The 25,073-nt window shown below is 50.6% G+C and overlaps 1 protein-coding gene across 1 annotated transcript in view; it reads left to right on the top strand.

Moving 5' to 3' along the window:
• Window positions 1-25,073, top strand: part of EPHB1 (EPH receptor B1) — a 457,018-nt gene that overhangs the window by 114,745 nt on the left and 317,200 nt on the right. The window contains exon 2 of the mRNA XM_027960197.2: window positions 21,492-21,556. Within this exon, the coding sequence (XP_027815998.2) occupies window positions 21,492-21,556 (65 nt within the window). The remainder of the gene's footprint in view (window positions 1-21,491; window positions 21,557-25,073) is intronic.

The raw sequence follows: 25,073 nt of genomic DNA, 5'->3' as shown, positions 1-25,073 counted from the left end.
AGAAAAGGGTGACAGAGGATGAGATAGTTGGATGGCATCATTGACTCAATAGACATGAATCTGAGCAAACTCTGGGAGATAGTGAGGGACAGTAAGCCTGGAGTGCTACAATCCATGGGGTCGCAAAGAGTCGGGCACAACTGAGCAACTGAACGTCAACAACAAAGGAACTGCTGTGAAAGAGAAAACAAGCAACAGAAGGAAAAAAAAATGCAAACACACAAAACCAAAAACTGAGGGGACTTAAAACAATAGAAATTTATTTTCTCACTGTTCTGGAGACCAGAAGTCTGAAACTACAGTGTCTGTGGGGTGCTTCTTTCTGGAGGTTCTGAGGGAGAAGCTGATTCAAGACTCTGCCAGCTTCTGTCGGTGCCGATCCTTTGTGTTCCTTAGTTATAGCTGCAGAAATTCAGGGTCTGCATCTGTCCTCACGTGTATCTCTGTGTGTCAGGCCTCTTTCTTTTCTAAGAATACAAGTCTCTGGATTTAAGGCCCACCCTAAATCCAGAATGATCTCAGCTCGAGATCCTTAATTACATGAGTAAGTAGGGTCCCATTCACAGGTACTGTGGGATAGGACTTGGATGTATCTTTCAGGGAACGCAGCTCAATGCACTATGCTGACCCTTGCTCCCCCCTACTGGAGGTGTGGTTCTCACCCAGGAGCCCCTGCCATCATGCATTACAGCCATTCACAATAACACGAGCCAGGTGTGGAGAGGGCACAGTCTTGGCCTTAGCATTTCGCTGGCTGTTATCTGACTTTGTGGACTCCCCAGTTTCCCTTCACTGTGGGAGGAGTTTGGAGGTAGCCCTGGGAAACTGCCGTCACAACTATGTCTTACGCTGGAGGCTCTGAGGGGTGACCCTGATGATCCCAGTACTCCTTTGCTTGTAAGGTCTGGCCAAACCTTCCTCAGTGATATTTCTGCTGGGTGGTGACCGGGGCCTTGCTGTGTCCATTTCCCCCCAGGTGCCCTCAAGGCTTTGGAGCCATGCCACCCTTCCATCATTCCTGGGTGGGTAGATCTTGGCCTCTTTTGAGAGAGCATCTTGTTGTTGTCTTCCCTTTGGAAGTCCCTGTTGACCACCTGCTGGCTTCTCTGTACCCACCACCTGGTTGACCTGTGATGCATTTTCTCCCCCCTCCCTCATCATTCCTCTGATTGTGGCCCCGTCAGACCAGGGGAGACTCTTCCCTGAGCTCAGGGCCCTTAAGAGTGCTCCCAGGATGACAAATTTTCATTATGTGCCAGGTCCACAGGCTCCCCACCGACAAACACATTCCTCTGCAAATTCATTAGTGGTGGATAGGCTTATGCTGCCCATGTTTCTCCAGTTTTCCTTCAGAGCTTCTAGGAAGGACTCAATGTGCCTGCGTGCTAAGTCACTTCAGTCATATCTGACTCTTTGCAACTCTATGGACTGTAGTCCACCAGGCGTCTTTGTCCATGGGATTCTCCAGGCAGGATACTGGAGTGGGTTGCTATGCCCTCCTCCAGGGGATCTTCCTGACCCAGGGATTGAACCTGCGTTTCTCACGTCTCCTGCATTGGCAGATGAACTCTTTAGCACTGCTGCTACCTGGGAAGCCCAGGAAGGACTCAAATACCTTCCCAAATCTGGTAGAAACCAGTTAGCTCAAGAGGATAGCATCACAAGCCAGAAGTGGGCCAGTCATCTTCCACAGGTACACTGAATATAAAGCTTATTTATTTTGTTTTCATTTACAAACATTCTCAGGGCCCCCGCTGGTGTCTTTCTGGTGTTCTGAATGGGGAAGTTTGCAGGTATACCGATGGCTGGAAGGATATGCTATTATTATATGCTAAATAATGAATTTGTTGATGAAAATTACAAGAGAAATTTAAATATCACTAAACAAATGTTGTCCGCACATTTGTCCATGCCAGAACCCTTGCCTGTCTAGCTAGACAAGCAGTGGGCAAACAATAGCCTGTAGCCTATTTTCAGGCAAAGTTGAACCGCTATAACAGAGACCTTGTAGCCCATGAAGCCAAATATAGTTACTATCTGGACTTTTATAGAAAGTTTGCCAGCTGCCGATGTAGGCTATGCAATGCACATCCTAGCAGCCCCACTCCAGAGGGCCAGTGATAAACTAAGGCCCACTGGGAGGAGGTGCTCCTGGGCTGGGCTGGAAGACTATTCCTTGAGCTGTGCTTCTAACAAAGATGTGTATTGTCTGTATAGGTCTAGGAGAATGCAAACCAAGACTCATTTGACTGATGATATTATGTCCAGTTTGGGTAATAAGATCTCAAGCTGGGGCTCAGAGAGTTTATGTAGGTCTAATGTTTCTCTTGTAATGATCTTCTGAAGTGTGATGATATCTGTGAAAACTTTTATATAGACTCTAAGTGGTGTTGGAGAAGACTCTTGAGAGTCCCTTGGACTGCAAGGAGATCAAATCAGTCAATCCTAAAGGAAATTAATCCTGGATATTCTTTGGAAGGACTGATGCTGGAGCTGAAGCTCCAGTACTTTGGCCACCTGATATGAAGAGCCAACTCATTAGGAAAAAGCCTGATGCTGGGAAAGACTGAAGGCAGGAGGAGAAGAGGACAACAGGATGAGATGGTTGGATGGCATCACCAACTCAATGGACATGAGTTTGAGCAAGCTCCATGAGAGGGTGAAGGACAGGGAAGCTTGGTGTGCTACAGTCCATAAGGTCACAAAGAATCAGACACGACTGAGTGACTGAACAACAACAACAACAAAAAGAATTGGAGAAGGCAACGGCACCCCACTCCAGTACTCTTGCCTGGAAAATCCTGTGGATGGAGGAGCCTGGTAGGCTGTAGTCCATGGGGTCGCGAAGAGTCAGACACGACTGAGCGACTTCACTTTGACTTTTTACTTTCATGCATTGGAGAAGGAAATGGCAACCCACTCTAGTATTCTTGCCTGGAGAATCCCAGGGACAGGGGAGCCTGGTGGGCTGCATCTATGGGGTCGCACAGAGTCGGACACAACTGAAGCAACTTAGCAGCAGCAGCATTAATAAAATACATACATTGGCACGCCCCAAAATGCAGTAGTTATAAATCCAACAAAATATGTATAAGATCTTTAGAAGGAAAACTATAAAACTGATGAATCCATTCAAGGAAGGACTAAGAACTAAATAAAAGGAGAGATAGTCCATGTTCATGGATAGGAAGACTATATTTCTGAGATGTCAGTTCTTCACAACTTGATCATAGAGTCAATGTAATCACAATCAAAATCTCAGCAAAGCTTTTGTGGATATTGACAAACTGATTCTAAAATTTATAGGGAGAGCAAAATACTCAGAATAGCTAACACAATATTGAAGGAGAACAAAACTGGAGGATTGACTTTACCTAACTTCAAGACTTGCTGTGAAGCTACAGTAATCAAGACAGTGTGATGTTTACAAAAAGAATGGAGAGCCTAGAAGTAGACCCGCATAACACTGGTCAACTGATCTTTGATAAAGAGTGAAAATAATTTTGTTGTTCAGTTGCTTAGTCGTGTCCGATTCTTTGCAACCCCAACCATTTCATCCTCTGCTGTCCCCTTCTCATCTTGCCTTCAATCTTTCCCAACATAGGGGTCTTTTCCAATGAGTCAGCTCTGTAGCAGGTGGCCAAAGTATTGGAGCTTCAGCATCAGCATCAATCCTTCCAATGAATATTCAGTGTTGATTTCCTTTAGGATTGACTGGTTGGGTCTCCTTTCTGTCTAAAGGACTCTCATGAGTCTTCACCAGCATCACAGTCTGAAAGCATCAATTCTTCAGCACTAAGCCTTCTTTATGGTCCAACTGTCACATCTGTACATGACTATTGGAAAAACCATAGCTTTGACTAGATGGACCTTTGTGAGTAAAGTGAGGTGAAGTGAAGTGAAGTGAAGTGGCTCAGTCGTGTCTGACTCTTTGCGATCCCGTGGACTGTAGCCCACCAGGCTCCTCTGTCCATGGGATTCTCCAGGCAAGAGTACTGGAGTGGGTTGCCATTTCCTTATCCAGGGGATCTTCCTGACCCAGGGATTGAACCCAGGTCTCCCTCATCGTAGGCAGACGCTTTAACCTCTGAGCCACCAGGGAAGCCCGAGTAAAGTGATGACTCTGCTTTTTAATATGCTGTCTAGGTTGGTCATAGCTTTTCTTCCAAGGAGCAAACATCTTTTGTTTTATGGCTGCAGTCACCATCTTCAGTGATTTTGGAACCCAAGAAAATAAAGTCTGTAACTGTTTCCATTGTTTTCCCATCTATTTGCCATGAAGTGATGGGACCAGATGCCATGATCTTTGTTCTTTGAATGTTGAGTTTTAAGCCAGCTTTTTCACTCTCCTCTTTCACTTTCATCAAGAGGCTCTTTTAGTTCCTCTTCACTTTCTGCCATTAGGGTGGTGTCATCTGCATATCTGAGCTTATTGATATTTCTCCTGGCAATCTTGATTCCACCTTGAGCTTCATCCAGCCCAGCATTTCTCATGATGTACTCTGCATATAAGTTGAATAAGCAGGGTGACAATATACAGTCTTGACATACTCCTTTCCCAATTTTGAACCAGTCAGTTGTTCCATGTCTGGTTCTATTGCTTCTTTACCTGCATACAGGTTTCTCAGGAGGCAGGTAAGGTGGTCTGGTATTTTCTTTAAGAATTTTCCACAGTTTGTTGTGATCCACAGAGTCAAAGGCTTTCATGTAGTCAGTGAAGTAGAAGTAGCAGTTTTTCTGGAATTCTCTTGATTTTTCTGTGATCCAGCAGATGTTGGTAATTTGATTTCTGGTTCCTCTGTCTTTACTAAATCCAGCTTGAACATCTGGACGTTCTCAGTTCATGTATTATTGAAGCCCAACTTCCAAGGGTTTTGAGCTAGCATGTGAAATAAGGGCAATTGTGCTGTAGTTTGAACATCCTTTGGGATTGGAATGAATTGAACATTCTTTGGGATTGAAATGAAAACTGACCTTTTCCAGTCTTGTGGCCACTGCTGAGTTTTCCAAGTTTGTTGTCATTTTGAGCGCATCACTTTAACAGCATCATCTTTTAGGATTTGTAAGTAAGGAGTGAAATAATACAATGGAACAAAAAATAGTGTCTTCCACAAATGGTGCTGAAATAACCAACGAGCCATCCACATGCTGAAAGAAGAAAAGAAGTCTTGACTTATATCCTTCATAAAAAGCATAATTTGTATCCAACTGTTTAGAAATAAAAATAGGTAATATCGATGAGTGATTATTATAGATTAGGTACAATAATAGACACTCTACAAATAACATTTCATTTGATCTTCCTATTTCCTTGAGAAACAGGTATTTGCACCCATGTTCCCTGTGAGAAATATGGGGCTCAGAATTTGTGGGTTGCCCAGGCCACACTGGTCTTATGTACACAGCCTGGGTTAGAACCCATGCCTTGTGACTTCAACTCCAGTGCTCTCTTTGCTACAGCATGGCTGACAAGGTAAGGGGCCTCTGAAGGAGGTAGGCATGTGTTTTCCACTGCTGGTAAATAACGCTGGGCATCATTTCTCTAGTTTGAGGAGGCAAGCCCAGGGATCTTAGTGAAGCATAAAGAAAACATGGCTCGTTGTCTCTAGCCATCCCCAAAGTCAACACTGAACTGTGCCTCTTGTACAGTGAAGTTCCAGGTCATTTTGCTGAGATGTGAATTTGAGTCACAGCACCCGTGGAGTTGCCAAAGGGACACACAGTTGCTTGCTAGTTGCCATTTATCATCATTATATTATGCTATGTTATGTTGTGTTCATTAGAGTGACCCTTACAAAGCAGGAAGAAGGTGGCTCCTGCCTCCTTCCCATGAGAGCCAGCCAGTAGTACTGGTGATGGATATCAAGAGAAGGCAAAGAGAATGGGCATTTTACAAGAAAGACTGTATCCTTGGTTGCATTACTCAACTTAAAAATTAAGAGAAGTCTTGGAATCGGTCCATATTTCACCAGGCCGGTGTACATGGGAGGCGAGGGGTAGTCGTCCATATGCAAATCTGCCTCACCTGTGCTCTTCCCTCCCACATGCCAGGATTTACATGTTGCTGCCCTTCAAGTTAGGTCTCCTGGTGCAGAGTTAGGGACCAGTGTGTTCCAGGTAAGCTTCCTCCCTGAGATGCTGGAGGCCAGGGCTGGCACCCCCGCTAGGGCCTCATCCCCTCACAGATTCAGTCGCTGATCCATTCACCTGTCCTCACAGCAGATGCGTAGGGGCCAGTATTCCATGTTGGCCTCTCCAGGCACATTGCCCACCCTCAGGAAGCCTGGAGTGCAGGGAGCTTCATGTCCTGTCTTCCTTTCCACAAGCCCTCGTCTCTCAGAATCTAAGCACAGGCTATGGGCCCTTCTCTATGTGCACCCAGAGGCCCCAGCATGTCAGCGTTGAAGGTGCTGGTGGTCCCAGTGACCACATGAGGTGGGGACTATGCCAAGCCCCTGGGAATCTGCAGCTCGTGAATTCCAACCCTTCATGTTGGCTCTCTCTCGGGGTCAGAGCCCAAGAGCTTCAGCCTCTCTGCTCAGGGGCCCCAAGCCCCCACAGCATCCCATGTGGGCAGCATGCAGGCAGGGGTTTGTTCTCTGTGCCTGTCGCTCTGCTACGTGGAGGGAAATGGGGCTTTTGTGAGTTCTCAAGTGAGTCTGCTGGCCCATTGTCTGGGCCCAGCTCTCCTTAGACCTTCACCAGCTCCATGAGGACAGGGGTAGGGCTGGGAAAGGCCAGATATATTCCCAGCCAGAGCTGAAAACACTATTCATTTCAGAAACACCCTATTAAGCAACAACAACAGCACAAAAAGGGAGTGGGTAGAGGAAATAGGAGGAAGGAGGTGAGGGCCAGGAAGAAGAGACTCAAAAGAGGGCACTGGCAATGGATTCAGAGCTCCGAGGAGCCTTGGTTCTCCTAAGGAGACCCTGGCATGCTTGGTGGGGGAGGATGGGGACCTGCATTCCCATGCTTGGTAAGGGGTTCTGCAGGGAGATAAAGAGAGAAGTAGGATGTGCCCAGAAATATGTGACAGCCCCCTTCCCTGTCATGTGATGTTCAGATCTGTCAGAGGTGGTGGGGGCTAGAAGAAGAGCTGATGGAGCCAAGAGCGTGGGACTGGGAGAGAGAAAACTCGGAAGGGCTGCCATGGAGAAAGGGGAGTAATTGGTTCTGTCGAGGCCCTTTTAGGGCACAGCGTGTCGAAGAAAGGAAATCCCAGGAGGCAGACTTCTGACAAGAAAATGGCCCAGCTGGACAGGTAGTGAGTGCCTCGTCTTGGGTGGTATGCAAGCAAAGATTGAATGACCAACTGGTGAGAGTGCTGGATCAGAGCCTGAAGCTGGGGAGGAGGAGTGCACCAAGTCTCTGGAGCTTTTCTGACCATGTGTGTGTGTGTGTGTGTGTGTGTGTGTGTGTGTGTGTGTGAGTTGCTCAGTCATGTCCAACTCTTTGAGACCACATGGACTGTAGCCTGCCGGGCTTTTCTGTCTATGGAATTCTCCAGGCAAGAATACTGGAATGTGTAGCCATTCCCTTCTGCAGGGGGTCTTCCTGATCCAGGGGTCAAACTTCGGTCTCCTGCATTGCAGGCAGAGTCTTTACCATCTGAGCCATCAGGGAAGCCCTCTTTGAGAGGTTCTGAATTGAGAGTGGTGCCCAGATTTGAGCCTAGCCTCCGACTGCCTTTGGATAGGCAAGAAGCGAAGTGAGTGGGCAGGTGAGTTCTGGACTGGTCGTTGGGTACAGGCTGGAGGACAGGGAACAGAGCTCCAGATCCTGTGTTGCTGAACTTAATCTCTTTTCAGTTCAAAGGAGGAGAAATGCAGACTTTATTTTTCAGTCTGTTCTTTTGTCCAAAAAACCCCAGTGGAGAGTCACAGTACTCTTGCCTCACGCCATCAGGGAGCGTGCAAGGCCAAGTCCATGAACAGCCTTCCCTGTAAGCTTCTGGTCCTGAGGAGGAGGAGGCGATTTCCAGGGGCCCCCATGGCCCTCGGTCAGGAGACAGGGGCTGTGCTTCCTCTCAGGCAGAGCCTCTGAGAGAGTCTGTCCTTGTCACAGCGACCCTCCACCCCACCACATCTGTCCATTTCTCTTAGGCTTGGCCACAGTCCCTAGCACCCTCTGTGGAAGCCTGCCTGACCACCCAGCCATGCTCTCCTCCCGCCCGGAGGGTGTAGCCCACGTGCCACTGGTACCCCAGCTCTGTGGGGCCTGCATTCTGGGCTCCTTCTCAGCAAGTCCCTGACCCATGTCCTATAGGCTCTGTGAGTGATGCCAGCCTCATCTGTGGACCTTCTGTGCCGGACCCATGTGCCAGCCCTGCTCTATGAATCAGGCCCCAAGTTCATAGGCTGCAGGCTGCAAGGTGGAGGCCCCATCACGCTTCCTGCAGGAACCTCCCTGGTGATTGAAGCCCGCATTCTACCCCACCTCCCCCCTTACACCCTCAGGGCAGCCTCAGTCACTCTCTGCCTTTCGTCATGTCCCCTGTTCTGTTGGATGGGTTTTGAATGCTTGTGATGGTCTGTCCTGGGCTCTGAAGCTGCCCTCCTGTACTGCATGACCACTGTCATCTGCGAGGTGGTGATAGGAGCACCAGTAGCAAATCCAGAGAGGAGCCTGCCAGGGGATGGCTCCCTCTGGTCCGTGAGATCGTAATTCTGGCCTCTTCTAGCTGAGTGGGTGTTGTGGTCAGTGGGGTGATGCCCACAGCTCAGCCCCTCTGGTTTTGCCCTTGTAACTCCACGATGCCTCCTGGCATTGGGAATTGACCTTTTGCCATTGTGCCTCTCCTTGTCAGGGAGCCCGTCCTGCCCTGCCTGTCAGTCTTGCTCCTAAGAACCCTCTATTATCGCCAAGACAGCCGAGGATCACCCCAGGAATGGTTCTATTGTATCTGTGTTTTCCAATCAGTAGACTTAACTGGCCCCCGGCAAGCAGTGTTTCCTGAGACCCCAAACAGTCTCGACACCATTAGTGTCCTCCCCACAGTGAATGCCTTTGTACAGAAATATCTCCAGAGAATTTGAGGCTCCCTTGTTAGCCTTAGAGGGGTCCTGCTGGCTTGCCCCAGCTGGGGGCTGGCAGGCCTGGTAGCCAGAGTCCCACTCCCCACCTGCTCTGGCCGGGAATGCCTGAGCTGCCCTCTGCCCCAGAAAGGGAGGGTAGGGGGGAGTCTGGAGCCTGAAACCTCCCAGGGCAGGAACTGTCACCCTCTGAGAGCGTCAGGCTTTGGAGACTGGACAAATGCCGCATCACAACCCAGATGCCCTCCTACACACACCCAGGCCTTAGGACAGCACCCTCAGCTGCAGAGGAGACATTTTTGGCAGTTGTTTCCGTGTAACAAGCAACTAAAGTGAGACGAACAGAAGGGTGGCCAGCTCCCCATCAGTTTGTCAGAGGGGCAGACCAGGAGACGGCACACCTGTGGAGTAGGCCTGGCCCTGCGGTCAGCATGTGATGGGAGCCTGGACCCTCTCTGCCCACACTCCTGGGGTGGACAACAGTAGGGTGGCCAACTGATCACGCCGGGCCTTTTTCTGGATGGAGTCTGGCTCTCTGGAGAGGGGAAGGTGGGCTGGGCATGAAGGCTGGAGGCTGGGAGAGTGGTGCCGTGGGGCAGCACCCCTCCACAGCCATGCCAAGGATGCAGACCGCTGGAAGAGGATGTCTGTGTATCTGGTGGGAGGCACTCTGTGAAGAGGCCCCAAGGGGGAGTGTCAGCTCTGGTGGCCCCTCGGGAGTCATCAGCCCCAGGCTGGTCCAGGATATGTCCAGGAGAAGGCCAGGGCCTGCCTCCCAGCCCCGACTCCTTCCTTCTCTGGCACATCCCCCAAGCCCCTACTAGAGCCCTCCCCCTGGTGCCCCTGGCAGGGGACAGTGACGTCTGAGAGTTACTGTGCCACAGATCAATCCAGGATGCGGGCACAGGAGGGCTGGAAGGAGAGGCAGACGGCAGCATGTTCCCTCTGATTAACGAGCCCAGGCCACCATCCATCGCCGGCCTTCATTAGGGCTGCAGAGAGTCATTTTGCATGGGCGTGCGGCCTCTCCTCCCCTCTCTTCTCCAGGGTGATTGATGCCCCCAGGTGCCCGCATCCCCCAGCAAGTGAGAAGCCCTCTCTCCTCCTGTGGATGAGGAGCGGAGGCAGCTGGCTTATTATGTATGATTCTTACCTGTGTGCCCTTGGCGCCAACTCACAGGGCTGTCAAAATGGCCAGGGCAAACAGATCTAGTCTCCCTTAGAATTCACAGTGCTGGGAGACTGCAAAATGCCAGGCTTCTCCATTTTAATGGGCCTTTGACTCTCCCCACAAAAATGCAAACAGGTGAAGCCCTGAGCAGTGGGCACTCAGCCAGGCCGGCACCATCAGCGTGCTGGAGCAGAGAGATAAAGGATGTCCCTGGACCACAGCACTCCTGTGTGGTTCTCCTCTCTCTCCTTGCTGCTGGAAGGCACCCGTGTTGGTGCTGGGGTGGGAAGCTGGGTCAGGAGGAGGTGAGGGCTTGGGCAGGAGCTCTGCTGCAGGTCTGGTTAAAGGCCCCTCAGTGCCTGATGACCTGGGTGTGCCCGGGGCTGCGGACCATCATGCCTGGGTGGAGAGGAGCCTCCCAGGTCTACCTTGCCTGTGCCCACTGACACCACCTGGCTGGTTTGGGTTCTGCCTACAGATGTTTGATGCTGTGGAGGGCCAGAGATCCCCAGCCAGGACGGGTGAGACCCACTTTTTTCTCGGTTCTCTATGGGGTATTTTCAGACGGAGGAGAGGTGCGCGTGGATTTGAGAGGGTGTCTGGCCAGCTTGAAGGATCACGAACTATAGACGTTAGAATGGGAAAGGGAGCTGAGATAAAAGGAAAAGAATGTAGATAAGGAATCAGACAGAAGACGGAGGGGCTGTTTGGTATTTTGTGCCTAAAATGAAGACTTTCAGTCTCCCCTTTTCCTTGCGCCTGTGTATAGTCTCACTTGCTCAGGGCTTCTCTTTTGTTGGAGAGCAGCTGCCAGTCCTTGAATTCCAAATCTGCTCCTCCATCGAGGAGCCAGATGGGGGTGGCATGCCATGCAGGATAAGTGTGGGGGGGTGGGGAGGGGACAGGCAGGGCCCCACAAGGGAACACTCTCCCAAGGGCGGGCCCGGCACAGAGCCTCCACCTCCACTTGGGCAAGAACACTGTTGAAACCCTTTCACTAAAGGTGGACCCGGTGGTCCTGATCCATCAGGACGATGAGTAGGTAATAGCACAGGTGTGTGGGCGCCCTGCCTTTGTTCTGAAGCGCTATCCCTGACCTTGGCCCTGGGAAAAACTCAAAGGGTGAAAGTGAGTCGCTCAGTCATGTTTGAGCTGCTTGTTGACCTCTTCCCAAGCTTCTCTGGATGAGGAGAGACTCTTGCCTTCAGTTCTTGGTGGCCTTGCAAGAGGGGACCCTCCCTGGTGGCACATGAGACTGTTGATGAGAGAGAAGACCACTGCCCAGCACCATTGTTCTCAAACCAGTGGTTCTTCAGCCATAGTTTTGAAGAGTGAAGCCATGCTGCACTGGACCAACAGGATCTGTGCTTTCCGTAGCGGAGGCTGCTGGAGCCACACTCATGAAGAAGACAGGCTGTGGGGCATGCACGTGCATGAGTCCATAACCTCCCCCATTCCGCAGGCCACCATGGGCCCCCATCCCTGACCAGGGCCCTTACACAGACATTTGTTGTTGGTTAACCCAGAATGTCCCTTGAACTGCAAGGAGATCCAACCAGTCCATTCTAAAGGAGATCAGTCCTGGGTGTTCTTTGGAAGGAATGATGCTAAAGCTGAAACTCCAGTATTTTGGCCACCTCATGCGAAGAGTTGACTCATTGGAAAAGACTCTGATGCTGGGAGGGATTAGGGGCAGGAGGAAAAGGGGACGACCGAGGATGAGATGGCTGGATGCCATCACCGACTTGATGGATGTGGGTTTGGGTGAACTCCGGGAGTTGGTGAAGGACAGGGAGGCCTGGCGTGCTGTGATTCATGGGGTTGCAAAGAGTTGGACGTGACTGAGTGAGTGAACTGAACCCAGAATGTCCCTGTGTCCAGCCCAGCAGAGGTGCTGTGGGCCCCAGGCCTGGCTGCTGGAGGCTGCTGCCCTCTGGTTGCAGGGCCCATGCCCCATGGGATGGGGAGGCATGTGCTGAAGAGGGTAGTCCTGGAGTCACTGGGTTTGGGATGTGGCTGTAGAGCTGTGGCTGGCACCCCTGCATGCCAGCTTCACCAGCTTTGCACCAGCACCAGGGCACTGAGGATAACATGGGGCCCAGGAGAGGCCTGGCGTGTTTGTGTTCCCCGGGCCTCAGAGTGTAGCTGAGGTCAGGGGAGCCGCTTGGCTATTCGGGCTACATCGTCAGCCTTCCCTTTAGGCCCGAGTGAGACCACACAGGGTGCAGAGTGTCTAAGCGGGCAGCCTGCAGGAGAGGCATTCGGTACACTCATGTTGAGGCTGCAGCCCCATCCCAGATCCCTCCTGCATGGTGTCCATGGTTGAAGGAGGCTGCGACAGGGTTCTTTGGGGGTTGGACAAGGAGGGCTGAGGAGAAATTAGAGGGTAGCTGGAGGGCCAAGGCTTTTTAATCAAGACTGCCAGGGTGGGCTGGGGTTGGGAGACCAAAGCCCACCCTTCAGAGTGGGCCTTAGGACCTAGCTGGGACCTTAGGCCCTTAAGACACTCTGCTGCCCACACTAGGACCAAGCACAGGGCATGGTAGTGCTTGCTGTTAGGGGACCAACTCTGATTTGTCAACCAGGACCAGACCCAGAGCCCCTCCCACCTCCTAGAGGCACATTCCTATGCTCGGACCCATTTAAGCTGTGGCTTCTATTTATGATAATTAATTGCACCTTGAGAAATGAAAGAAACAGAAGGAGAAGGGTGTGGTGGGGAGGACTACACTAATCTGTGTTCTTTAAAAGAGCAAATTTCACAGTTTGTACTTATGGTTTAAGTGCCTGTTCCGACTCATTCAGTCAGTCAGTCATTCAGCAGATGGGCTGGACTGGCTCATTCCATTTACTCAGGCTTGTTTCTCTTTCTCACCAGCCCCTCTTACATACCAGTCAATGGAGACTTATGTGATAACAGTTCCTCTTCACCTTACATTTTGTACTTGGCAGAGACAGTCAGTCAGTCAGTTCAGTTGTTCAGTTATGTCTGACTCTTTGTGACCCCATGAACCGCAGCATGCCAGGCCTCCCTGTCCATCACCAACTCTCAGAGTTTACCCAAACTCATGTCCATTGAGTCGGTGATGCCAACTAACAGTAAACAAATGTTATTCCAATGAGTGTTGTTAAAAATATAGAGAGCATCTTTCTGAACCTGGTCTCACTGGCTCAGAGATGCAAAGGAGGAAAATCAGATTTTGATGTTCAAATGTTGATCTGCTTGTTAGTCTTGGAGCTGGGACTTGAACCCAGCTCTCCAGAGCTGATGGAGCATTTCTGCTACACAAGGCATCTGATTAAAGTCTATGGGATGTAAGTCACAGCTATGCCTTCTCAAAGTACTTACAGCACCACTTGGGCAAGAAAGATTCAGAACAGAATTCAGGTAGAGAAGAGGAAAAAGCCATTCCGGGCAGGAGGCCCTTCCTGAGCACAAGTGGTGGTGTGGGGGATGATGGGTTTCCTTTGGGAAACTGAAGGTCAATTTGGAAAAGCTAGGCTTGGAGCAGAAGCTTCATGGAGGCCAGAAGTTTGCGGCGTGTCTTGGATTAGAGAAGAGACTTTGGAAATCATAAAGTAGGAGAGTGAGATGGGATGAAACAGGGGTTTTTAGAAGGTGGGTTAAATTTCTGTTTCTGAATGTGTGTCTTCTAAAACAGCATAGGAATAAGAAGAATGTGAGTGATAGTAAACTGGTGTCCCTGGCCTACGAGCTCTTGCACTTGGCTTTCTGGTCTTTGTACTCATGCTCCTATTTTACTCCATTGAAGCCCTGTTTCCTGTGTTGCATCTGTGGGGCAGACACAGTTCTGTGTCTTGCTCTGTGTTTAGTAGCTGACATCCTGACACTGTGACATTGTAACACTCTAGGAGTGTGAATGTGAGTGTGCCGTCCTGCATTTCCTTCCCCTCTGGATAGGCTGGTTCTAGTGTTCTCATGTTCTAAATAATGCTGTAATGAATATCTTCTTGATATAGAGCCTTGTGTTTTCCTTTGGCCAGTGTTTTGGGGGTGACATCACCGGGTGATCAGAGGAACCGAGATTCTATAAGCCTTTGCTGAGTGTGGCTGTATTGCCTTTGAACTAGTTACATGGACAGAAGGAGCTAAACTGGGCAGCTTTGTGGAGAAGGGTACAGATGGAGCCTCTGTTGAGACACCAGCTAGGAGGTGGTTGCTGTGGTCCCACTGTGCAGGGCTGATGCCCTAGACTCATAGTTGCTGATAATTGGAAAGGAACACACAGAGAAGATGCAGGAGTCGCTGTGGCATGGTGAGTGATCTGATGATGGACTGAGGAGAACAAGGAATCACAGCTAAATGCGCCTGGGGTGTCCCACAGGGGCTCCAGGGAATGGCAGTGGGATAGTGTGGAGCAGGGTGCATGTGAAGAACCTTTGCCTGGGTGGACACGTGGGATGGGACGTGAAAGGCTTGCTTGGAATACTGTTTCACCAGCTGTGCTGAGCCCAGGGCCCAGTTACGCCAGAACACGAGCCCCTGAGGCTAGCTGGTGCCTTTCCCAGTTTACACTCAACCAGAGCCATCTCCAAACCCAGAGCTGGCACAGCTCTCGCTCCTCTGTCCTGGGGGGCAACCTGAAGCCTGTTCAGAAGGTTGGTGATGAGATTGCCGGGAGGCTGGACTGAGTTGGCAATAGGAAGTCTGGGCAAGTGTGAAGGTGGAGCTGAGCAGCTGTTGGTTGCGGGACCCTGTGTCAGGGGCTGAGGTTTGCGGGAGTGACAGACAGCTGAGGGATCTTGTGGGCATCATCAGGAGTTCTTTGCCCAGTGAACGGGATGTATGAAGACAGGACACACTCCCAGGGAAGACCTGGAGAAAGAGCCCCACGAGGCCCCTGCCGTGAACCTGGGCTGCATCTTTGGCAGGCCACGGTGATGGACGGAGCAAGGCCATGAGTGGGGGCACTGAGGAGCCTGGGATGGTGGCTGGAGGAGTGAGCTGCACGAAATGCTCAGGTTCTTGTGATGAGTTCGGGTCTGGAGGGCAACATAGGGGTCCCATGGGAGGCTGAGGGCCTCACCATGGTCAGAGCTGCCCAGCACACTGTGAATACTGGCACACTCTGGATTTGGGAGTTGGGGAGACTGCTCACTACACGTCTTGTTCCTGCCAGTGTGGACTCAGTCCTGGGACAATTGTGTGTGTGTGTGTGTGTGTGTGTGTGTGTGTGTGTGTGTGTAAAGGGGCTGGTTGCTGTGCCTCCATCAGCCGGGGCTGGGAAAGCAAGGAGGAAGTATCAGCTGTGCACCAGGCTTCGCACACCTGTCATTTTATTCAGTGTTCACAACTGTCCCTGGGATTCCCCTTTCCTGCCACTCAACGAGGCCGTAATTGCAGATTTAGCTGCGTGGTTATTTGATTAATTTCTGTCTTCTCACTTGTCTGCAAAGTCCTCGAGGGCCAAGGTGTCTGTTTTCCTCTGCTCTGTATCTGGTTCCTGCACAGCGCCCACCTGCCTGGGAGAGTGACTCAGACAACCTTTGCTGAATGGGTACCATCACCCCCTGATGCCATGCATCTCAGCCTGCTTCCAGTGATCCAAGCCCCTTGTGAAGGCTGAGGGAGAGGCTTGGGCTGCAGTGGGCTGATCTCCAACTCCTGGGCTTTACCTGGGAGGACCTGGATTTGTGGAGCGACTCTGGGCTGTGGCTCCTGGGTTTCGGGAGCTCCGTGAGCCACAGAAGGCTGCACCAGGCAGTGACTGCACGGCCGCGCTGGTTCTTCCCTGCTTGGGAGGTCCTTAAATTTGCCTTATCAAATACACATGAGGCTCTGCTCAGCGGAGGCCCAGAAGCCCCCATTCCATCTGTGTATGTTGTTGTATATTGTTACCACCATGGAGGGACGTTGTAAATATTTTCAGCTGAATGTCTGATTAATGTCTCTCCAGAAAGAGTGGCAGAACTGTAAGGAGAGGGTTTATTTAGCTCTCTTTCACCATGATGGGCATCTAATTCATCCCAAATGTCAATACATCCCAAGGTGCCAATCTAGACAGAAAGGGAAGCTGTCTGCAGAGCTGGGTGGCAGCTGCCTTTTCCTCTGTGCAGGGGGCTCAGACCTGCCCCCACCACCCTGACCCTCGGGTGGCGGCCCCCCATGGTTGGAGGGGGGACCCTGAGGGTTTCCCTACCAGAACCACTGAAGGGAAATTGTTCCCTGGGAAAATGGGGTCTCTCTACCAGGCTGCTCATGGGCCCCAGGCTTCTCGGGTTCTTGCCAGTCTGGCCGACTCCTGCCAGAGACCCCCTTCTGTCTCCCCTTGTGGCCTCCCCTCCCCTCTGGCTCAGTCCCCCTCACCCCCTCTTAGGTTTGGGATGGTTCCCAGCTCATCCGCACTGACCTGTCTCTGCTTCTCCTGGTCACTCTGTCATCTCTCCCACGTGGCAGGTGGCTGTCTCCATTCCCCGCCCCCACCATAGCCCACCCCTGCCCAGGCGGCCAGGGTTGCCTTTGCCGAGAGACAGTGGCATGTGTCTTTGGGGATGGACCCACTTGCTCCCCACATGTCCATTCTCTTGAGTTTCTTGGTTTCCTTCTCCTAGTCTCAGCCAGAACAGAATGCAGAGTGAGACTTTGCTTCTTGTCTCTCCCCTGGACCAAGAGTCCCTCCAGGGGACCCACTGCTCTGATTTGCTGCCTTATTCTCCACTTATGTCACTCCTGGGTCTTTAAAGGAAGGAGGTAGATGATCAGTAGGTATCTATGATCATTAATTCTTTTAGAAATCTTAGAGGTATTTTACAGATGCCATCGTTAGATCCTTTTCATAGCTAAGAGACTGAAACTTGGAGTGGTTAAGTTATAATAATAAAAGCATTTGTTTTGCTGTGCTTTGTGTCACACAGTCCACTCTTGGTCTTGAGCTCTAACGAGCCCTCCTCTGTTCTGCAGATGAGGAGGGAGGGGAGAGAGATGGTCACTATGTGATGGAAGTGGGGCCTGGACCCCATTTGCCTGCACCAGCACCCTCTCTGCCCTCCATGTGCCCTCCCCAGCTTTTCTCCCTTGGGCAGTGAGCACGCACACCCAGAGAGCAGAGGCTGGTGGTGGGTATGGGTCCCAGAGTCATGTGCCCTGCAGGCGTGCGATCTGACAGCAACACATGCACCTCCAGCTGGTTTGGTCCCCATGCCACTGTTTGAAAGCAGAAGTGATGGTAAATATTTAATTGTGCTTCCACCATAACTTTCTGCCAGAACTCTCAATATGCTTTATAAATGCAAATAAGCACTCTCTTCTTCTCCAGGGAGATGTAAACCTCCTCAAATCACTTTAATTCAGCCCCCACTAGAGTGTAATGCCATAATCAGGAGTGCTCTGTGCCAGAAAAGAAACTGCCCTTAATCATATCGAGTGGACGGTTTATGGTTTGGTGGCCTTCCGTCTCCACGGCGGGCAGGATGCAGAGAAGTGGATTCTTCTCGTTGCAACTTCTGTCCAAGAAGGTGGATGGAAAACATTATTTAGAAACAGATTCAATTATAGCCCTTGAGCAGGTAACTATGAATATAATGAACTCTTAGATTGTATTCATGGGGTTAGCAGAACAAACCAGTCCTTGGAAGATTTAGGAGGGAAAGCTGTTTCTTACTTTTGCTTCTGGACTCTCGTTCCCTCCCTGCCCATGTCCTTTGCTCTTCACTGCACTTCAGCATGATCCTGAAGTTGGGGAGTGCCTCCATACACACTTTTATTGCAATATGTGCTGTTCTGGGGGGGGGGCTTTGATGGTTTTTTAGCTGTATGAGCAAGATCCTCCATTCCAGGGCACTGCAGAGTCCGCAGACACCCATGTCTGCCCAGTAGGCAGCAGGCTGAGATTTGAGGCTATCAGCATCAGGATGGGAGGCTGTGTGACCCTGAGGAGGCACTACGCTATTCTGTACCCTGGTCCCTAACTCTGCCAAGTGGGTTCAGTGACTCCTGCTTCAGGCCCACCTGGCGAACACATTTTAATCATGGAGATGAATTTCTCCAGGGCCTCATGGAGTGCCTTTGGAGACATGTATTATGTAAATCTGGTGTGTCGTTATGATCATTATTAGTGCTGTGAAGTGGAGACGCGGGGGAGAAGGAGGGCTGCTCGGTGCAGGAACCAGCCTCCCCAGCTGTTGGAAGAATCAGAGGAGAAAACAAACTCAAGAAGTCTGTTCCTGTGCTTGCGTTCCTTCAGTTACGCGAGGGGCACTACTCTTGGTCCAACTCCAAGTGAGCTTGGATGGGCTAGTGAACCCAGCCCACTGTATTTGCTTTACTCCCCTGTTTGCAGTAAGAGCCCCACTCCACTGGGAGGCAGAATGGCTGTCACGGTGGGCTATGTAGTGTCAGCTTGTGAGGAGGTGCCTCCCTGACCTGTTAGCACCTGCCCATTGAGATTCCCTGGACCCCATCTGAGCCATGGGTATAGTCCATGCAAGTCGCCATCGGGTGGTTCTGGGGTCCCTTCATTAGACCTGTTCTGGCCCAAAGACTCTGTCTGCTCCATCTATGCCATGTCCGCCTGGTGGGGTCACTCCAGGCCGGGGTGCTGAGTGTCCAAGGCCCTGTCACCTGGACAGACTCCCATCATCCCTTCTCTGGGATTGAGCACTGAGAGACAAGGGCATAGGACACCGCTTGGCTCAGCACAGCTCCTCGTTTATCACTTTATTTTCACTACTTTAGTCCTGCCCACAGGGTAGGTTTCTTCCTAATCCTTTGGTTTATGCCCGGAGTTCTTTTGTTTCCTAAGGGGCCCAAATTTCTGCATGCATGCTTCCCATCTCATGCCTGGAATAGAGAACAGAGAATGACTGTTCACAGAGGGTGGAGGGATGTTCAGGAGAAAAGGAACAGAGTAGGGAGAAACCGGAACAACACGTCAATCAAGTCTGTGTCCTGTGCCCATGTTTGCTGAGCCGCCTGCTTAGCTAGGGTGTGCTGTGCCTGGTGCTTTGATACATGCCTTGGAAAGTTCAAGTGCATAAGATACCTCCACTAACCTAAAGGGCACCATTGTGTGATTTTGAAAGGTGCCCTTCTGGAACTCTGGACTCCCATGCCAAAAAAAAAAAAAAAAAACCAAAACCCTCACAATTATGTATTTGACCCATAGCTTCCAACTTAGGCAAAACTTAACTCAAAATAGATCATAGACCTAGGTAGGAGAAAAACCTTTGTAGTCTTGGGTTAGGGAAAGATTTTTTTTAGGTATGATATCAAACCATAAAAGGAAAAAGTTGATAAATTAGACTTCTCCAAAATTTAAAACTTCTGCTCTTTGAAAGATGCTATTAAAGGAATGAAAAGATAAGTCGTAAAGTGGGATAAAATATTTGTAGACCATCTGGTCTGATAGAGGACTTGTATCCAGAATAAAGAACCTACCAAACTCAACAATAAGGAAACAATCCAATTTAAAAATGGAAAAATATCAAACAGACACTTCACTGAAAGATATACAGTTGACAAGAAATCATGTGAAAAGATGCGTAATATCACTCTTCATTAAGGAAATGAAAATTCAAGCCACAATGAGATACCACTGCACATCTGTTCAAATGGCCAAAATTAAAAATGACTGACCATGCCAAGTGCTGGCAAGGATGTGGATGAGCTGGAACTCTCATACGCTCCCATGTAGTAGCCACCAAAATGGAAATGACAAGTGAATCGGTAGACAAAATGCAGTCTCTCCACACAGTGAAATACTACCCAGCAATGTAAAGGAATGAACTACTGATGGACACAAACGTGGTGAATCTTAATTATCCGAGCTAAGCCAGATTAAGAAAATATAGTCTATGATTTCATTTATATAAATTTCTGGAAAATGCCAGTTAACCTATAGTGACGAAAAACAGATTCGTTGGTGCCTGGGGACAGTGACAGGGTGAGGCTTGGGCAAGAGGGAGGAGGGATTGCAGAGGGACAGGCAGCTTCTGGGAATGACGGCTATGTTTCTTATCTTGATTGTGGTGATGGTTTCTTGGGTATAAATATATGTCAAAACTTATCAAATTGTATGCTTTAATTATGTGCAGTTTATTGCATACCATTTGTACCTCAGTAAAGCTGCTGTTTTTTTTTTTTTTTAAAAAAGGATTTCTCTGGTGGTCTCGTGATTGAGACTCTGCTTCCAATGCAGAGGGCACGGGTTCAGTCCCTGGTTGGGGAACAAAGATCCCACATGCCGTGTAGTACAGCCAAAACACGCAAACCCCTCTACACAACAGACAAACCCCCTGCAAACAAAAGGGCTTTTGGACTTGCTGATCAAAGCTCTAGTCAGGTTTTGGGGAGACGTTTCCATCGAGAGGTAGGGCTGACAGCAGTCAATAATGGATTGAAAAGGAAAGAAAGAGAAAGGAAAAAGGTGCCCCGTCTTCAGGACACTTCACTGCTATCTGCCCGAAAACAGTTGTAGTAAATATCAGCTCTGTAATTGCTACATGGTGCCTGGTGATCTTGGTGTATGTACTGTAGCCACCCTGGTGTCCCTGGGGGCTCATGGCTAAGTCAGGGTGTCTGTCTTTCCCTTATTGGCTGGAGGAATTGGTGACCAGGAAGCAGGCCCCTGGGGTGTGAGATGTGTGTTTGTGTTTGGGGTGAGGCCTTTGCCAAAGATGCATGAGCTTTCGGCAGAGTCTTGGGAAGGGGGTGGCCATGTATCTGGGCCCATGTATCTGGGCCTTTGCCAAAGCTGCATGAGCTTTCGGCAGAGTCTTGGGAAGGGGGTAGCCATGTATCTGGGCCATGTATCTGGGCAAAAGGACCTGCAGGAGGACTGAGTGTTGGGGCCAGAGAAGTTGAAGGGAAATCAGCTGAGAGTGTCAACATGGATGCCTAAGGGGAAGCAGAGGACAGGAGTGGGGAGAAAGGAGTAGGGAGTCAGGTCAGAAGGAGGTGGCTGAGAAAGACTTGCGGAGGGAATTAGGTTTGGCTATTGGGTCAGCATGGCCTGTGGAGAACACATAAGTTGAGTGATGTGAGAAGATGCCATGTCTCAGCGTTAAAGTGATGAGTAGGCAGGTGACGTCACACACCATCCCCCAGGTGGCTTGGGGTCATTCAGTAGAGCCTTAGTATCAGGACACCCGAGATCTGCACCTAACGCTGCCACGAGCTGCGTCCTCCTAGCAGGCCTCTTCCCCTCAGCTGTAGGCTTGGCAGAGGAGCCCAGGGTTCCTAGCACTGACATTTATAGTCCTAAGTAACTTCATTGTCCAGTAATTCTTCTGACGCACCATTTTTTTCTTTTTTTTTTGACCTTCAGAAACTTTAATGGACACCAGGACGGCTACTGCAGAGCTGGGCTGGACCGCCAATCCTGCATCAGGGGTGAGTGTCAGACCGTCTGTCCTCCTGTCCTGATGAGCAGTCATGGGAGCAGGGCCTGACTTGCCCCTCTGGGATGTGGATTACAGGTGTAAATGGCTTTGTCCATGGCCCATCTGCAGAGAGGCAGCAGCAGGTGGCCAAGGCCTGTGTGGGACTGGGGCCAGTGGCTGTCAGTAGTTGGGTGTTCAAGTCAGTGGTGATGGGGAGGACAGAGATCCAGATGCCCCTGGGGCTGAAGAGGGTTCAGGGCATGAGGAGGAGCTCGAGTTCAGAAAGGCTGAGGCACTCTTTCACCTGACGCTGCCTTAGAGCAATGTTCTGGATTCATTTGTTCAGTGTTCATGCACCTGGTCAGAATCTGTAGCCTCAAAGATGAATACTCTTGAGGAGCTCATGGCCTCCTATGGGATCCACCACATGCATGAATGAGCTGAAATGTATCCCTCCTGGGTGGCAGTGGGGAGACTGACAGGTGTGGCACAGAACTGGGAGTGAGACACTTCAGAGGGAGGCAAGAAGCCTTTACAAAAAAAGTACACTCAAGCTGGGCTTTGGAGACTGAGTAGGAGTTTGACAGGCAGTAAATAGGGAGTCTGGAAAGACATTCCAAGTAGGAGGAATAGCTGGTTAAAAGGGATGGGAGTCACGAAACGACATAAGAACAAGAGTCTGTGTGTCTGGACCATGGGAGGGTGTGGATAGTGCTGAGGTGGGGCTGGGCTGTGGATTGGGCAGTGCACAGCGTGGGGAACTGGGACTGCCCTGCTGAGTTAGCCATTTGGCTTTATCCTATAGGTAAAGGATGGATCTTGTCACACTTGCTGACATGATTGTAGGGAACAGTTGAGAGAAGGCTCTTGCAGCTGTCTTGGATGGGTCAGAAGCATCAGATTAAAATGGGACACTCAGGACAGTTGGAGCAAAGCTAAGCAGGAGGCCTTGGCAGCATTTGGCAGTGGGTGAAGACATTGGGGTGGGGAGAGGCAGAGGGAGGAGGTGGGATGGGATTCACATCTCAGGCTCAAGTGGCTGGCTCTCTGTGAGGCTTAATCATGAAAGGAGGGGACAGGGGGAATGCATGGACTCTTCATCCCAGCGAGGGGGTGAGGCAGGGGCAGGGTTAGCTGGATCTCCTTATCAACCCTACACCTCCTCTCTCCTCCCTGCCTTTGGTCACCTCCAGCCTGTGGCCTCAGGCCCCTCTGCAACCCAGGGTGTGAGTCACAGCCGGTCCTAAGACTCTCGCCTATGTCTTAGGGACATTGGGATTCAGGCCCCAAGGCAGACTGAGCCCTCAGCTGCGCTTTCTCCCTGGGTTCTCACTTCTGGGTGCAGGCATGGAGCCTTGCAGTAGCAGGGAAAGGTCTGGGGTGAACTGTGTTTCCCAAAGTGTGGCCACGAGCAGGGGCCAATCTTGCCCACACTGACAGGCCCAAATCCTGCTGGGAACACTGCAGGCCACCAGGGAACGCCTCCCACTCCCACTGGGGACCTCATGAAAGCTGATGGTGCAGCAACTCTTCAAGCGGCCCAGACATTAAGGACTTGCCCCTCTTCTACAAGTTACATTGTTAGTGGGAGCTTTGCATGTTTTCTCCTGTGACTTAAGTCATTGATGTGACTTTTGGTTCATTTTCTCCTTGATTTTTGTACATACCACCTGTCTTCTTTAAACTTCTGAACTCCTTCCCAAGGCAGATGGTCCTTTTGGGAAATATTCCAAGTTAAGAGATGCCGGGAAGGGGATGAGAAGGAGTGAGGCAGGAGAAAGCCAAGAGGTGGTCTTCTTACAGAAGCCCAGGGAGAGGGGTCAAGGAGGAAGGGGACAAAGGTGGCAGGTGCTGCTAGGCATTGGATGGTGCACTGGGCTTGGTTACAAGGACCCTGTTGGTGCCACATGCTGATGGTTTCAGAAGGGACCAGGGTCAGAAGCCAGAAAGCAGGACGTGGAAGGGTCAATGGGAGGTGAGGCGATGGAGCAGCCCGTGAGAGGAGGGAATACAGAGCACGGGAGGCAGAGGGAAGGGATGCTGTGGAGGCAGGTGCCTCTCAGGGGCCGGGATGCCTTTGTTGTTGAAATGACAGGACAGAGAGATGGGAGGACTCAGGACTGGTATAGAAGCTGTAAAATAAGAAGTGTTTTAATTTCCCATCTTCTCTCTGAGGTTGGAGGGGCGGTTGGAGGTGGGGAGTCTTAAGTAGCAGGTTTTAGGAGGGAGAAAAGGTTGGGAGGTAACTGCCCATGCTGGTAAGTTGGGAGAGTCTGGACTCTTTGGAAGGACTGTGGCTGTAGTAAGGACCTAGTTGAGGTCCAGGCTGTGTGTGTGTGACAGCCCCAATCAGGGGTACCTGGAGGCTGTGTGGCAGTGGAGTCATCCTTACTTACGCTTATGTGAGAATGGTGGGCCTGGAGGGTCAGGAGCTGAGGACATTGGCAGGAGGGGGTCAGCATCTTGTAGCGTGACATCGCCCCAAAAAGAAGAGTGAAGCCAGGAGCATTGTGACAAAGTACAGAGGCTGGGGCTCTCAAGGAGACTGGAGGAGGACTCGAGGCCATGGCCTTGAATCAGAGTACTTCTGGGTGATAAAGGGTCTGGGGAGTGGGGCCAGGGTCCGGCATTTGAGAAGCCAGGAGGCTGGGTGAATGGTCTGCATTTTCCTGGGATCCAGTAGGGGAGGAGATGAGCCCCGCTCCAGCAACCCAGAAAGAGAGCAAATTGTCCCTCAGATGGCCCCTGCAGTCAGGATACTATGCGTACCGAAGATTTTGATGTGTGGGTGGGCATTGTTCTGGTAGCCTGTGGGTCTCCAGGGAACTGGTAGGCCTGGTCCAGAAAGGGTACTATGATTCTACCAGGGGGCCCAGCTGGCATTTCAATGAACCCTATCCATGCATGGCCTGTGAGGTAGGCTCCCCAGAGAGAGGCCAGGAGAATTCCTTTTATGGTTTCCCTGGATTATCTTCACCCTTGTACTCAAGGACTGCCAGATGCGGGAAGGATTTGGACTGCCCACCCACACATAGCCTGCAAATTGTTTTCAGTTATATCTCTGGAAAATGGATTATAATATTGTGTGTCAAAACCAGAAAGTGTTTCTGCTCAAATGGCAAAATGTTGCTTTATAATCTAATTGCAGCTTTAATTTAAAGCCTTTAGGTTTAACCTGTATCAGAGGCCACTTGGTGAGCAGAGGGAGAAAATAACAAATATATTTATGAAGTAACAGATGCTGGGGGGATGAGGGGCTGAGCTCCCATCAGAGGGCATCCCAGGACCCTCACCCATGACCCTGTGAACTCCACCCTCCAACCTTGGGCTGCCTTCAGTTACTTCTCCCTAACCCTTCTTTACAGTCCTGCTCCAAAAGGGTCCTGACCTTCACATGTTGATGTGAAGCTCTGGGCAGGAGAGTGCTCTGAGAGGTCCTGTGGTCAACACTCAGGGCAGTGCTCAGCTGCCACAGGGCTCAGTAAGTGCTAGTTCTCATGGTTTCCGTGGTCCGCCTTAACGGTTGT

Source organism: Ovis aries, chromosome 1, assembly GCF_016772045.2.
Source record: "Ovis aries strain OAR_USU_Benz2616 breed Rambouillet chromosome 1, ARS-UI_Ramb_v3.0, whole genome shotgun sequence".
NCBI classification, from domain to species: domain Eukaryota; kingdom Metazoa; phylum Chordata; class Mammalia; order Artiodactyla; family Bovidae; genus Ovis; species Ovis aries.
The sequence above is the reverse complement of the archived record's forward strand: the minus strand, read 5'-3'. Positions and strand labels throughout refer to the sequence as shown.